Source organism: Lepus europaeus, chromosome 19 (assembly GCF_033115175.1).
Source record: "Lepus europaeus isolate LE1 chromosome 19, mLepTim1.pri, whole genome shotgun sequence".
Lineage (NCBI taxonomy): Eukaryota > Metazoa > Chordata > Mammalia > Lagomorpha > Leporidae > Lepus > Lepus europaeus.
In genome coordinates this window covers 10,738,240-10,753,535 of record NC_084845.1, presented here as the reverse complement: position 1 = coordinate 10,753,535, position 15,296 = coordinate 10,738,240, and the positions used below count along the sequence as shown (strand labels likewise).

At 62.1% G+C, this 15,296-nt stretch overlaps 2 protein-coding genes across 3 annotated transcripts; one reads left to right on the top strand and one right to left on the bottom strand.

Moving 5' to 3' along the window:
- Positions 1 to 8,902, top strand: GSK3A (glycogen synthase kinase 3 alpha). The gene is made up of 11 exons (XM_062176434.1): positions 1 to 283; positions 1,798 to 1,985; positions 2,963 to 3,046; positions 3,194 to 3,304; positions 5,043 to 5,173; positions 5,260 to 5,366; positions 6,579 to 6,676; positions 6,756 to 6,851; positions 7,255 to 7,441; positions 7,724 to 7,816; positions 8,236 to 8,902. Exons 1-11 carry the CDS (start codon positions 1 to 3, stop codon positions 8,307 to 8,309), a joined length of 1,452 nt encoding a protein of 483 aa, XP_062032418.1. The 3' UTR covers positions 8,310 to 8,902.
- A 1,515-nt stretch (positions 8,903 to 10,417) lies between these two features.
- Positions 10,418 to 15,110, bottom strand: ZNF526 (zinc finger protein 526). Of its 2 annotated transcripts, XM_062177184.1 has the most exons (3): positions 15,013 to 15,110; positions 13,297 to 13,381; positions 10,418 to 13,220 (listed from the first exon to the last, which is right to left on the bottom strand). In XM_062177184.1, exon 3 carries the CDS (start codon positions 13,215 to 13,217, stop codon positions 11,217 to 11,219), a length of 2,001 nt encoding a protein of 666 aa, XP_062033168.1. In that variant the 5' UTR covers positions 13,218 to 13,220; positions 13,297 to 13,381; positions 15,013 to 15,110; the 3' UTR covers positions 10,418 to 11,216. The 2 variants fall into 2 exon arrangements, with proteins under 2 accessions (XP_062033168.1, XP_062033169.1); XM_062177185.1 differs by lacking the exon at positions 15,013 to 15,110 and adding an exon at positions 14,295 to 15,000 and having other exon boundaries at positions 10,418 to 13,381.
- Between the last annotated feature and the right edge of the window lie 186 nt (positions 15,111 to 15,296).

Here is a 15,296-nt window from a genome sequence, read left to right as displayed (position 1 = left end):
ATGAGCGGCGGCGGGCCTTCCGGAGGCGGCCCTGGGGGCTCGGGCCGGGCGCGGACCAGCTCGTTCGCGGAGCCAGGCGGCGGCGGCGGTGGCGGCGGCGGCGGCCCCGGGGGCTCGGCCTCCGGCCCGGGCGGCACCAGCGGCGGGAAGGCGTCGGTCGGGGCCATGGGTGGGGGCGTGGGCGCCTCGAGCTCTGGGGGCGGCCCCAGCAGCAGCGGCGGCGGCGGCAGCGGCGGCCCCGGCGCGGGCACTAGCTTCCCGCCGCCGGGAGTGAAGCTGGGCCGTGAGTATTACCAGCGCCCGTGTGGGGTGGTGACCAGGGTTGCTGAACCTCCACAAACACCGATCAGTTTCCTTCCTGTGCCCACATGGGAGCTGGAGGTCGCCGTGCCTCCCGCAACGGGGGTCTGCGCGCTCTGCCTCCCAGAGAAAGGGGCCTTAGGGGTTCCCTTCGCTTGGGTTGTAGGATCAGGATCGCTGGCATCGAGGAGGTCGCAGTGCCAAGCCCCTGGTTTTCCAGTACCCAGGTCCCGGGTCCCTGACGTTGGTGCCCCTTAGAGAACAGGACCAGAGGTCACAGCCGCTTACGAACGGGAACCTGGGGTTATTGTCCCCTCAGAGAGCAAGGACGCGACCGCGGCCGCCGTCCACCAAGGGGTGGACATTTGTTCTCCCTCAGAGGGAGGGGTCTGAGTGTTACTTAGAAGCAGGAAATTTGGGAATTCTGTGTCTCCAGAGAGCAGGACCGGGGCCCCCAACCTGGAACCCAGGTCAGTTTCCCTCTTAGTACGCGAGACCTGGAATAGGTAGAACTGGACCCCGACGACTGGCGGTTATAGATGCTGCTGCTTAAGAATAAGACCGATTCAAGTCTGTGTACTCTTCACACTAAGTCCCTTAAAAAAGAAAAAAAAAAAAAAAAAGGAAAAGGCTCCATGGGTCTCCTTTTAAAAAAATGGAATGGAGGGAGAGTGGTCCCAGTTCCTCATAAAATATGAGTCTCAGGCTATACGTTTCTAATTCCGGCTGTGTCGTCATTGGCTTCAAAGACAAGTGCCGTAGGCCCCTAAAAACAGATTTGGTTCGGCAGTTTCCCCAGAGGAGGGGCCGCTGTCCCCTAAGGGTAGCGCCAGGTTTGCTGCCACTCGGAGAGCGGGAATGCACAACCAGATCTTTCTTAAAAGGACTGAGGGAGCCGAGCCCCCCGATAATGGGGATCAGCTCACGCCCACAATTCAGTGCTGTCCGACAGGAGCCCTCGCACATACAGGGCAGAGGTGTTTGGTGCCTTTTCTAACCGCGGAATATTTAGGTAGGGGTAACCGTCCCCAAGAAGGGGTGGTCAGGGCACCAGGACGCGCGGCAGGAGAGGACGGTCATTTCTGTCACCAAAACCAGCGGTAAAGCCACCTCCAGTAGGGAGGCCTTAGGTCGCTGTCCCCCAGCCTGGGAGAAAGCTTTCACAAAGCAGGACGACGTCAGGTCGCTGCTCCCTTTGGTGGACGAAGTTAGGCCAGACTTTCCGCAAACGGGGGTGGCCGTCTTCGACAGCCAGGGTGGGGGTTCTTCCAACGCCAGGGCCCAGTGTGCTGGCTGCTGCCGGTCCTGGAAGAGCAGAGGAGGAAGCAGGATTTAGGGCTCTCCTGGGGGGGGGGGGGGAGAGGTCACTGGGAGGGCTCAGGCCAGGGGAGAAGGGCCAAGGAGGCCCAGGGATCGGCCTGCCTCCCCTCCCACAGCCCTCAGGGCAGTGGCCGGAGGGGAGCGGTCAGAGAAGTGTGTGTCTGCTTTGTTCCCCAGGTGACAGCGGGAAGGTGACCACAGTGGTGGCCACACTGGGCCAAGGCCCAGAGCGCTCCCAAGAGGTGGCTTACACAGACATCAAAGTGATTGGCAATGGCTCTTTCGGGGTGGTGTACCAGGCACGGCTGGCAGAGACCAGGGAGCTGGTGGCTATCAAGAAGGTTCTCCAGGACAAGAGGTTCAAGGTAGCTGGGGTGGGGGTGAGGAGGTTGAGGACTGGGCGGGACTGGAGCCCAGGCTTTCTGAGCGCACAGTCGGGCGAGGAAGGGACGTGTGAGTCCCGGGCGCGCACAGAGCTGCCGGCTGCTGGGTGCTTGCTCAGCGTGAGGCTTTCTAGGCAAGGCCTGTGACACGGGTTGAGAGCAGGCGCTGTTCCACGTGAGGGAAGCAGACAGACAGCAGGTTAAGGGCCTCGGTCAAGGCTTGAGTCTGGCCTGACTGCCAGGCCCCTCCTTCTCTGCCGGGTCTGCCTCTCCCCAGAGAGGAGGCCCTGCACTGTGGCCCTGGGTGTGAGGCGCTGTCTCTCTGAGGAAGGGGCCCCTGTGAGCCGGCAGAGACCCCAGGAACCAGGAGACAGCCGTAGAGCGATAGTGGACGTTTGGGACACGGGCAGGCAGAGCTCCGGGCATCAGTCAGAATTGGGTCAGAGTTGAGTTGCAGAGGGTCTGGGCACACGCAGTGCCCAGAGGGGACCAGAGAATGGGGAAGAAGCTGAAGCTGGATTGGAAGCCTGGGTCTGCGCTCGTTCCAGGGCCCAGATGCCTCCGTCTCCCTGCATGGGAAGGGACAGGGAGCGCTGGAGCCCGGCGCGGATGGCGTGGCTGCCGCTCGTCTGCTGCGCGGTGGAGCCGTGCCGGCAGAGCCTCGTGCAGCCGCAGCACCTGATCTTTCCAGAGAAGCTGGAAGTCGGGTTTATACAGGAAGTCGTTTCGTTTAAATGTCAACCATAATTAGAGAAATTCTCACACGCGCCCGGGGTGTGGGTTTAACACGGGGCTCCAGCTTGTGTGGAAGAGGAACTGGCTGGCAGTGCAGCATTCGCGGGGACCCCAGAGGGACCTTGGGGCCGAGACACGGGGAGCAGCTGCCTGGCTCTGTGGGCTGGCGGGGAGGGGTGCCGAGAGCTGGCCGTGTCCTGAGACTTTCTCTCCCTGCTCCCCAGAACCGAGAGCTGCAGATTATGCGTAAGCTGGACCATTGCAATATTGTGAGGCTGAGATACTTCTTCTACTCCAGTGGGGAGAAGGTGAGACTGGCGCACGGGGGTGGGGGTGTGCAGCATAGCCCCACCCGTCTCTGTGCCTCCCTCTCCCGGGGTGCCAGTCTTCCCCCCTTGTTCTCGATGTGCCTCCCCGCGTCACAGTGCCTCACACTTCTCCTCTGCTCTCTGCAGAAAGATGAGCTTTACCTAAATCTGGTGCTGGAATACGTGCCCGAGACAGTGTACCGGGTGGCCCGCCATTTCACCAAGGCCAAACTGACCATCCCTATCATCTATGTCAAGGTAGGCAGGCAGGCGGGCGGGCGGCTGGAGCTCAGGCCCACAGAGCCAGGAGTCCTGGAGGGCCTATGCTCCCTGCTCTCATCCCAAGAACCCCAAATGGAGCTCACGGGGGAGGGCCAGGTGAGGCCTGACCAGGGGTCTGCGGAGGCTGCCGGGACCTGCTCAGATCTGCACTGGGACGGGAGCCCAGGCAGCTTCAGGGACGTTGGGGTTAGCACCGAAGAAAGGAGTGCGGAGGGAGTGCAGCCGAGGTCAGGGTCCGGGCCTTCGGGACCGTGGGGTGGGGCAGGTGGCGAGGAGTTAGGGTCGGGAGGAGCTCTGTGTGCAGAGCCGGGAAGTCTGCAGGCTCCCTCCGCGGTGCCCGGCACCGTGCCCTGGGTGTGGCAGATCCTCAGGAGGCGTCTGAATGAATGAACCACCGCGTGAGTGAATGAAGGCAGCACAGGGATGATGTGGAGGGCAGAGGCTGGAGCGCCCTGCTGCACCGGCAGGAGGTGGCCTGGGGCCCGGTCGCCTGCGCTGCTGGCTCTGAGCGCCCTGCACCCGCGTGAGCCGTCGCGGCTCTGCCACTGCTTGTTGCTGTTGGAACTTACCTCCTGGGAGAGGAGTTCTCTGGTGGGGTGACCCTGTCCCATGGCTGCCTGCCTACTGGCTCAGTGCTGAGCAGGCCAGAGGCTGCCGAGTGAGCCCAGCGTTGCCGTGGAAAGCTCAGTTTGGTAAGGCGGACAGACGTTGTCCCAGGAAACTCGCAAACTTACCAGCCACTGCCATGCTGGGGCAGCCCCCAGCCCAGCCTGGGCGGGGAGGAGGAGGAGGATTGAGGAAGGCTTCCAGGAGACCAGCACGGGTTGAGGAAGCAGCTTCTCTGGCCAAGGGGAGTGGGGACGAAGGAGGAGGGGCTTGGGAAGTGTGTGTGGTGGTGCCGCTGAGCCGCTGTCAGCCAGGCCCTGCTGTAGGCCCTGGGGGAAGCAACAGTGATACAAACAGAGGTGCCCGCTCCCTTGGCACACAGGTTCTAGCTAGTGGGAGGATGGGTGGTAGGAAAATGGAGATGGAATAGAGGCAGTTTTTTTTTTTTTTTTTAAGATTTTTTGCATTTATTTGAAAAGTGAAGTTACAGACAATGAGAGGGAGGGACAGAGAGGAAGGTCTTCCATCCATTGGTTCACTCCCCAAATGGCAGCAGTGGCCAGGAACCAGGAGCTTCTCTGGGTCTCCCACGCAGGTGCAGGGGCCCAAGTGCTTGGGCTATCTTCTACTGCTTTCCCAAGCCACAGCAGAGAGCTAGATTGGAAGAGGAGCAGCTGGGACTTGAACTGGTGCCCATATGGGATGCAAGTGCTGCAGGTGGAGGATTAACCTACTGCGCCACAGTGCTGGCCCCTCCTGGGTGGTTTTGATCATCAGTTAAAGAATCTGAGCCCCTCTTAGAGCCAGTGGTGTGGGCGAGGGGGAGCCGAGGGCCTGGTTTTCCAGCCTGCTTTGTGACAGGGCTTTCTGAAGTTTCTGTGTTGTTCTTTCTGCAAGGGAGGGCTTGTTGGAAATGTCCCGCCCTGAACTCCCAAATCGGAAATTGAGGGCATGGAGCGCAGCAGTCCCTGTTTAAACAGGCCCTTTGAGTGAGGGGCTTAAGAATGGGCTTCCCTGAGGGCAGCAGGAGAGTAGGCCCTGAGGCCAGGACAACAGGGGTCAGCCCCGTGGGGAGAGCTGGGCCCGACGTCTGTCCTGCCCGCCCCAGGTGTACATGTACCAGCTCTTCCGGAGCCTGGCCTACATCCACTCCCAGGGTGTGTGTCACCGCGACATCAAGCCGCAGAACCTGCTGGTGGACCCCGACACCGCTGTGCTCAAGCTCTGCGATTTTGGCAGGTGGGCTGGGCGGGGCATGCGGGGGTATGCAGGGCAGGGGCCCCTACACCTTGCCTTGTCTTCACCCCTGCCTGTCTCTTCCACAGTGCGAAGCAGTTGGTCCGCGGGGAGCCCAACGTGTCCTACATCTGTTCCCGCTACTACCGGGCCCCAGAGCTCATCTTCGGAGCCACCGACTACACCTCATCCATTGGTCAGTTATGGGAGGACGGAGGGGGGGAATGACAGTCTTGGTGGTATCTGGTTTTTATTTTTACTTTTAAATTTGAGGTAAACAGTGCTCCCATCCACTGGCTGGGCTGGGCCAGGCCAAAGCCAGAAGCTGGGAACTCAATCAGCGTCTCCCATGTGGGTGGCAGGAACCCAATTACTTAAGCCATTACCTGCCTCCCGAGGCCTGCACTAGCAGGTAGCTGGAATCAGGAGCTGGCGTTGAGGTTGGGTATCAGACCCAGGTACTTGAATATGGGAGGGGGGCTTCTTAACCGCTAGGCTAAACGTGTGCCCCTGGGCGGTTTTTGAGTTCTTTCTCCATGCTGTGTGCCAGACTGGGTTCCTTTCACTCAGTCCTCACCATCTTGGGAAGCCAGTGCAGTTACAGGCCCATTTTACAGATGAGCAGCCTCGAGCTTAGAGCTGGCAGGCCCTGCCGGCCACTGCACCACTGGGAGTGTGCAGGGCTGGGATTGGAAAGCTGACCTGATTCCAGAGCCCCTCCCAGCTCTGAACCCCCTGGCCAGCTCTCCATTCTTGGCTGGCGGGGACCTTGGGGGAACCTGGAGGTGAGACTTTGCCACCACGAGGGCGTGACTGCTTGCAGGGCCTGTATGTCCTCACCTGTCTGAGGATGACAGTGCCACCTTTCAGGATGGGGGAAGGCCAAGAAGAGGTGGTGGGCACGAGGGTTTGAAAGGCATTCATCAGCAGCGTGAGGGACTTTGCGCTTCTTAGGTGTGACCTTGTGCCCTGAGGGTCAAGGTACGGACTAGGGAGGGGTGGGAGTGCCAGGTCACAGCTCCTCCCTGGGGCGGCCTGGAGACCGGCAGGTGAGGAAGGCAGGGATTTCTGGCCTGAAGAACACAGGTGCCCACGGGCAGGCGTGGGCCTCGGGGTCTGCAGGCTCACAGCAGGGAGAAAGGGCTTGTTGGGTTTGGTGAGCAGAGGCAGTGAGGGCTGGGACCAAGCTGACTGGAGGGTGCAGAGGGGCTGCACAGACCTGGAGGCTCAAAGTCGTGCCCAGTGCTCCTAACACGTGTTATCTTGGGCCAGATGCCTCATCTCTGCCGAGCTGAGGAAATGGGGCTCCTGGCTCTCTCTGATGGCCATGAGGAATGGACGCCTGTGTCAGGGGATGGGCACAGTGGCCCTGCTCGCCGAGCTCTGACCCTTACCCCCTCCCCTTCAGATGTGTGGTCAGCTGGCTGCGTGCTGGCTGAGCTCCTCCTCGGCCAGCCCATCTTCCCTGGGGACAGCGGGGTGGACCAGCTCGTGGAGATTATCAAGGTGAGGATGGCGCCAGGGCAGGCAGCGGGTGGGGCTGAGGGAGAGGGGCCAAGTCTCAGCCCCCGTCTTCTTCCTGCAGGTGCTGGGAACACCAACCCGGGAACAGATCCGAGAGATGAACCCCAACTACACGGAGTTCAAGTTCCCCCAGATTAAAGCTCATCCCTGGACAAAGGTGGGGCAGGGCTGGGGACTTGGGCAGCCCGGCAGAAGGGTGGGTCCCCTTTGGCCAACTGGCTTCAGAATCATAGCTCGGGAGGATGCGAACAGTTAGCCTGGGAGGGGTCAGCAGCTCCCATGATTTCAGAGGTGGTAGAATTTTAAAAGTTGAGGACCCACAAGTAAATTCCAAGGTTCCCCTTTTCTTGGTGGGTGAACAGGCTCACAGCAGGGCTCAGTGTGTCTCGGGGCCGGGGCCAGCTTGCTCACCCGATACAGACAGACTTCCCTGAGTTCCTCACTCGGAGATGGGCTTGGGGAGCAGGTCGTCAGGTCTGCCGAGAACGGTGGCAGTGAGGCACAGGGGTGCCAGTGCCTGTGGCAGCGCTCACCTGTGGCCCCGCGCCCCCTCGCCCCAGGTGTTCAAATCTCGAACGCCGCCTGAGGCCATCGCGCTCTGCTCCAGCCTGCTGGAGTACACGCCGTCCTCACGGCTCTCCCCGCTAGAGGCCTGCGCCCACAGCTTCTTCGATGAACTGCGCTGTCTCGGAACCCAGCTCCCCAACAACCGCCCACTGCCCCCTCTCTTCAACTTCAGTCCTGCCGGTGAGGGCACAGCAGAGGGTGTGGGCGCCGTGGGGGGACAGCCAGAGGTTGGGGGAGAAGAGCTTGGTGTTGAAAACACGGCCGGGGAGCTGCGTGAGGGTGCAGAGCAGGCCGGCGGCTCTGGGAAGACGGCCGAGTGCATCGTTTAGAGCTCAGTGGCCGAGTGTCCATGAGCCGGCCCTGCCAAGAGCTGGGTCCCCAGCAGGGATCCCATCGTAACCCTGCGTGGGCCTCCAGATGGCTGCTTCCACCCTGACTGGGCGTGTCGATTCCTGTCTCTAGAACTCTCCATCCAGCCATCTCTCAATGCCATCCTCATCCCTCCTCACTTGAGGTCCCCGGCGGGCTCCACCCCTCTCTCCCAGTCCTCACAAGGTAAGCGGCTGCCCACAGTGGCACGGTTCCCCGTAGCTGTTTGAGCCAGCGTTCTGACGGTGCAGAGTGCGTCTCAGAGCTGGCAATGGCCGCCTTTCTGGGGTACCACTGCCTCCGCCTGAGCTGTGTGCTGACTGCAAAGCCACAGAAATACAGAAAGTTGAATTTGTTGAACTTGTCACTCAGAGTTAAGAACTGGGCCATTTTGTGTACGAATCCAGATTGCCTGTATTTTGTTGGGGACGCAAATCAGATCAGATCAGGTGGCTCTGGGCCTGCCTTTCCTCCCGATTGAGTCCCGCTGCCGCGGCCCCCCAGGTGGCAGCGTTCCGGTCCATGTGGTCCATGTAGCCACTCTTGGCGGGAGGGGCCCTGGAAGGCCAAGGCTAATTGTTTGCTCCTTCCCTCCCCCCCTTCAGCTTTAACCGAGGCTCAGACCGGCTCAGACTGGCAGTCGTCCGAAGCCACACCTACCCTCTCTAACTCTTCCTGAGGGCCCCTCCAGCCACCTTTCCACTTCCATCTGGGAGCCCCAAGTGGGGCTGGGAAGGGGGCCATAGCCCATCGAGCTCCTGCCCTGGCTGGGCCCTGAGACTAGAGGGCAGAGGTAAATGAGTCCCTGTTGCCACCTCCAGTCCCTCCCTCGGCAGCCTCGACCCTGGGGTGGCTTTTTAAGAGGATTTTAACTGGTCGTGGGGAGGGAAGAGAAGGAAGGACAGGGGTGTGGGGGTATGAGGACCTCTGCCCCCTTGGCCCCCTCCCCAGGCCTCCACCTCCTCCAGCCCCTTCCTGTGTCCCTTGTAAATAGAACCACCCCAGCCCGTCTCCTCTCCCCTTCCCTGGCCCCCGGGTGTAAATAGATTGTTATAATTTTTTTCTTAAAGAAAACGTCGATTCGCACCATCCAACTTGGCCCCTCCCCTCCTACAGCCGTATGTCCCCTCCTGTCCTCTGCCCCCAGCGTCTGCTCCCTCCTCTCCACACCCTGGAGGGCCAGGGGAGCGGGGAGGGCTCCTGATGTCTTAGTTTCCACAGTAAGGTTTGCCTGTGTACAGACCTCCGTTCAATAAATTATTGGCATGAAAACCTGGCTTCCTGTCTGGCTGCCGCTTTCACTGAGGTGGGGGGTACCTGTGTGCTGTTCTGGGACAAGCATGTGCTGTGTCTCAGGAGGGGAGGGTGGGGGGCCCGAGGTGCCTGACTGTCCTGTGCCTTCGCTTTCTCCTCTGCACGTATCCATGGTAGGGCGCCTGGGAGAGGCCCGCCCCGAGAGCATAAAGCATCTGTTCTGGCTTAGGGGGAGAGGTCAGCACCCAGTGCACACTGAGAGCTGGGGTTGGGAGGTCAAGGCCAAAGAGCACACTGGTAGTCAGGGCTTGAAGCAAGAGCTGTGTCAGCCTGAGCTGCCTGCTGCTCCAGGGTGCACGGAGACACAGAACGATGAGGGGTCACCCGGCCACAGTGCAGCCTGCTCGTGGTCTCGGGCCGGGCCAGAACCCCAACATCCGCAAGCCTTCATGCCGTGTTTTACACAGCACCCATCTGGTCTATCTGGAGGATACTGAGAAGCAACAACCTGGAAAGGGCGAGCAAGGGAGCTTGGCTCCGTGGTGCCCTCCCCTCACTTTTAAAACATGCTGGGCCAGCTGGCAGGGCCACAGCATGGAAGGAAACTGTCCTCTCCTGGGTCCAAGCATTGGGTGTGAGCAGGAGGCCCCGGGGTGGATGGGGCCTGGTTGGGAGCAGCTGACACGCCATCCTAGGATCCCACTGGTGAGCAAAAGGCAGAATTGCGAGGTCGTCCCAGGGGGAGGTGAAAGACTTGTGGGGGCCCAGTGGCATTTTCAGAGTCAAGACCTTCCTTCTCTTGCTCTACACCTTGTTTGTAACTTCAACAGAGCAAGTAGATTGGACAAGGGGTGGACATCAGGTTCCTGGGGACCCCTTCCTTGCTGCTCACATCTGGTCACCCATGGGGTTGGAGGGCATCCCTGTCCCTCCTGGATCCCCCCACTCAGCCTGCTCTGACCCAGGAGACTAACACCCATCACGGTTCCCGACTGCACCGCACTGAACTACTCGGCCCTTTCAAGGCCTTCCACGTAGAGGCTCCTCCCTGCCTGAGCACTGCGGGCCTGCAGAGGCCAGGGAGCAGCCAGCCCTACCGAACGGCCACGTAGCGCCTGCACCGTCTGCACTGTTAGCCCAGGCGACCTTGGGGAGACAAGATCCCTTCCTGCGCCCAAACCTTTGATCTTTCAAGGCCTCCTCAAATCCTAGCTGCTCTGAGCCACAGGCTCACTCCTCCAGTTAGGATGAGTCCTGACTCCACGCCCTGCGTGGGTTCCAGCTCTGAGTCACTCGACAGCAGCACTGGTAGTCACGCCGACGGGCCCCTTGGCATCTCTGCTGTGCCTCTGCCTGGCCGTGAGCGCCGGGGCAGGTCTGTGTCCTCAAGTGTTTGCATCTGTACAACGGGGCTGATGCCCGTCTCAGCACTGCTCGTGGGCAGCACCAAGCCAGGCAGCCAAGGGTCAGCTTTGTGAATAACTGGATCGTCTCCAAAACACCAAGACCTCACCCTCTTGTGCTGTCTGCCTGGCACATTCTCTCCCTCTTCCACTAGGAAGTCCCACCCGTCTCCGCCAGGGAGGTTTGATTCCTCCTCAGGCACCACCACTGACCCTGCCCATCCCCATCACAGCCTTGAGAATCCTTGGGCCTCAGGGTCTGCCCCAGCACCGCCCGGCACGTGGCAGGAACGCCTCAGGACTCGGGGTCTGAGTGAATGAATGAGACACACGCAGAGAGCAAGCCATCTGTACTTGTGGGTGCTGCTCCCACCGGGCGCCGCACGCCTCCAGGGGCAGAGCTCCAGGCTCGGTCATCCCTGGGTCTCCAGCATCACACAGTCCGGGGCTGAGTGCCTGAGTGAGGACAGATTTCCCTCTGCCTTGTCAAACTTGAGAGGAAGGAGTCCCAGACAGTGCCACGTCCTGGGGGCCTGAAGTCCAGGGGAGGCCGGGGCTGGGGGACAAGCAGAGCGTCGGAAGAGGTACAGGAGTGTCTCCAGCAGACCTGGCACACGGCCGGTGCTCGCTAAAGGATACCTCACGTTGTAGGACACCAGGGGGATGCAGTGCAAAAGAGCCTTGGCAAGCCGCACCTTTGCCACGCCGCATGGTGGCCCGGGGCCATCGCCTCGCCTCGCCCCGCCTCTTACAGCTTCACTTTCCCCTCAGCCAGGGCCACTCTGAGGAGCCAGTGGGGACAGAGGCCAGAGCAGAACCTGTCACACAGTCGGCGCCACACTGGCTTGCCAGAGGGGTGGTCTCTTTCTCACCAGAGGCCCCCACCCTCGCTGCTACAACCCAGTCCTTTTGCTGCTGCCCCTCGGTGGTCACACGAAGGCCGCGTCCAGCTGCAACAGCCCGCTGGCTTCACTGGCCCCCAGCGCAGCCTGGCACAGCTGCAGCGTGTCCTCCAGTGCCAGCGGCTGGGAGGTCTCAATGATGGCGATGGTCTCCCCCAGCTCCGTGCACATGATGGTCTGCTGGGGCTCGGGCGGCGGCGTCGGGGCGGGAGGTGGTGACCGGGGAGGCTGCAGTGCGGCCATCCGTGCTCGGGCATGCACCCGCTGGTGCAGGCGCAGGCCCGCCATGGCTCGGAACCAGCGGCCGCAGGTACCGCAGTAGTAGGGGCTCTTGTTGTAGAGACCGGTGATGGGGAGGCGGGGAGCACGGGCGAAGGCGACTGGCCGCAGGTGCAGCCGCCGGTGCTGCTGCAGGTTCGAGCTCTGTGTGAAGCGCTTGCCGCAGTCCAGGCACTGGTAGGGCCGCACACCTGTGTGGGTCAGCTGGTGCCGGCTGAGGTTGGCCAGAGAAGCGAAGGTCTTGCCACACGAGTGGCACTGGAAGGGCCTCTCGCCTGTGTGGGTCCGCAGGTGGTTGCGCACGTGCACCAGCTTCTTGAAGCCCTTGCCGCAGATGCCACAGCGGTGCCGCCGCTCGGGGGGCCCATGTACCGTACGCCGGTGCCGGGAGAGGCGAGAGGCTGAGGCAAAGGACTTGGAACACTGTGGACAAGGCAGCTGGGCTGGCGGGGCTGGGGCTGGGGGCGGTGGAGGCGGGGTGGGCTCAGCGGGAGCTGGGGAGGCTGTTGCAGTGCTGGGGGGAGCCCCGCTTTTGCCAGCGTGAGTGCGCCGGTGGTAGAGGAACTTGGTCATGTTGCTGAATGTCTTGCCACAGCGACAGCGGTGCAATGGGTTGGCAGTGTGGGCCCGCCGGTGCGCCACCAGCGTGAGCTCTGTGCTGAAGCCGCGGCCGCAGTCCACGCACAGGTAGCGGGCTTCGCCGCGGTGCAGCCGCAGGTGCTGCTCCAGTGAGGCCGCCTTCTTGAAGACCTTGGAGCAGGTCGAACACTCGTGTGTGCCGCCTACGTGGGCCCGCCCGTGAGCCAGCAGCCGGTTAGCTGAGCTGAAGCTGCGCTGGCACTGGCTGCAGTGGTAGGGGTGGGAGGCTGATGCTGGGCCACGAGATGCCCGTCGGAGTCTCCGGCGTGCCCCTGATGAGGTACAGCGTTGGGGACAATCCCCACAGCCCTGGGCCTGGCCAGCTGTGGACCTGTCACCTCCCAAGGCATCATCGGTGACCTCTGCCCCTGCTCCCTCCTCCCCCTCTGTCTCCTCCTCATCATCATCTTCCTCATCTTCCTCCTCCTCCTCCTCCTCCTCCAAGCCGTTGCGCTCTTCCTTCTCCAAGGAGTCGAAGTGGGTGCCCTGATGCTCCAAGAACTCTTCCGGTGTGGCACAGAGGGCGGCACACTCAGGGCACTCGTAGGGCTCCATCTTGACTTCGGGTGGTGGAGGGGGTGGCGGCGGTGGGGTGGAGGGAGACAGAGGAGGTGGCACCGGTGGCTCTACTGCTGTCGTAGAAAGGTGCTGAGCCTTGCGATGCGCCACCCACAGCTCAGGTGAGGGAAACAGCTCCTGGCAGTCCCCGCACTGGTACTGGATCTGGCTCGCAGATTCCCGGAGGTGGGCATCCTGGTGGGCCAGGAGCTCGCCGGGGGAGAGGATGAGCTGGCTGCACTCGCCACACTGGAAAGGCCCCTCCTCGGTGTCGGGCACCAGCTCGGGCTGCAGGCCAGCTTCCTGGGTGCTCAGCGCCTCCTCCTCGGAGCCGAGCACGTGCTGCTCCTGGTGAGAGAGGACTTCCTGCAGCGTGTTGTAGAGGCTGCCGCACTCGGAGCACATGAACTGGTGGTGCTGGAAGAGGGACGAGGCGAGGGCCTCGCCGGGCGTCATCTCCATCAGCTCTGCGGACATCAGTGCCGACAGCTCCACCGTCCCTGGCGACATCTGTGTTGGCATCTCGGCCACCTCGGCTGCCACCTCTGCCATGGCCTGCAGAGAGGGGCAGGAGCCTGTGACACGCCAGGGACCCAAGGGCAGGGGTTCCTTTGCTCAGCCCTCTACTCACCAGCCTCTAACCACCGAAGTCTGAATCCGACGTTTACGCCTCCCGGGCCTCTGGTGCCTACACACAGCCCATGGCAGCCAGGCACCTGCAGCGGAGACAGCACACCTCAGCCCGCGTCGGAGGCTGTCCTCGCTCTCAGAGCCGCTGAGAACACACGTCTTCCCCACCGCCCAGCCTCTGCCCACGGGGCTCCCTCTGCACACCCAGCAGTGCGTTTAAGAGCGAGGCCCCCCAGCTAAACTCTGCTCGGCTCGAATCGGAGCCCCCCACTTACCTGCGCTCTCCAAGACTGCGCCCTCACCTATGAGATGGGTGCTGAGATGAGAGCGGTGCTGACCACAGAGGCCCTGGTACTTTATAAAGGGCAGCTGTAACCACTACTTAATTCAGAAATGCCGCTATCCCGTCAGGAAAGTCCTCTCCTTTTCTGGTCTAGTGGGCTCCTGGCCAGCATCTCCCTACCCAGGCCTGCTCTGAGGGACCCGACGGTATCCTGGGCCACTTCCCTTACAACAAACACCACGGGCTCGGGATGCCATGTCACTGGACCGAACTTGTAGGTGGGGCAGGGCCGACTCAGTGTGTGTAGGGAGGTCTCAGTCGCCAACAAAGCCACTGACCAGGGACAGGGATCTGAGCTTTCAAACTTCCCTCCGTTTGCCCCGTCTCCCCCACCCCTGCTTGTGTGGACCTGACCGACCCAGACCCCTTCGCACAGGAGCTTGCAGGCCGCTCAGCAAACGCCTGCTTCCCTCCCCAGCTTGGGAAAGCTGGATGCAACCCCCCCACCTTGGTTATCTCTTCTTCACCTCAGCTAGCGCTGGGGGGGGGGGGCATGGGGAGAGTGGCTTTAAGCCCTGCAGAGCAGGAGTTGCCAATAGGGAGGAACTTCCACGGCCACGCACAGGCCTAGCACGCAGCCGGCACTCGGCAGATACCCAGCAGGGGACGATGCTCCCCCTGGGCAGCAGCACCGTCCCTGTGCGCCTTCCACTTACCCCTGCCCGACCGTCCCGTGAGGCAGCAACTTCCCACAGTACGCGGCCTAACAAACGGCCCCGGTTTCAGGGGGTGCTCCATCAATTCTCCCTGGATAAACGAGTCCCTGAAAGTCCAGGAACTAAACTCCCCTCGTCTACCTCTTCCCATGCCCTCCCTCGCTAACTTTTTTTTTTTTTTTTTGAGTTGCCAGGGTCCCGCACACGAGAGTCATCCGGCCAAGCAGGGACTCGGGGACCCAAGAACCGTTTCTCCGTGTTCGAGCTCTGCTCCGGAGAACTCCCCCAGCTAGCGAGGCTCGCATGAAGTGGGTACCCAACAGATGCCTCTGTAGATGACCCGGGAGACCCTCCTCCTCGTCGCCAGTCTTGGGGGGGAGAGGGCTGGGGGGCTTTTCGTCCAGTAGATCGGTGTCTGTCCAGGAAAGAACCAGCCAGGGGGCCTGGAAGTTCAACTTTCCCGCTCCACAACCCTTTCCTCCTACCAGCCTCATTCCCCATCAGCTGAGACCCTCCTTCAGGGCTGCGGGCGAGGGAGCAGGCTCAAGCGCGGGGTCTTGCACACCACGCTCCAGGGCGCTATCCGTCCACCCCGCACTGTCTCCGCCCTGGAACAGGCCCCGGGGCTCCTCCGACCCCGAGTGTCCGGCTCGTTCTCCCTCTGCCCTCTCCGCACGCCCGGCGCGCTCTTCCCGGGCCCGGCCCGCGGCGCCCTCACCCGTCTCTTTCGCCTCCAGCAGCCCCTTGGCGCTCTCAACACAGACCCTCGGTTCCAGGCGTGTGGGACCCCTCACTATCCACGCCTCCCATTGGGCGGCGCCTTTACCCGTAGTGGCCAATCAGAGCCGGCAGCGGAGGGCACGCGCCCTTGCGCCTGCGCGTTGGCGCTCAGGTGGGGCTCTGCGAGTTTCTCCACGCACACAGTCGTGCCCTGTGGGCGGGGCCCGGGACCAGGCGCAGCGCCTGCGCAGTTCTCCCGGGCCGCTCCTTCGCGGCCGAAAG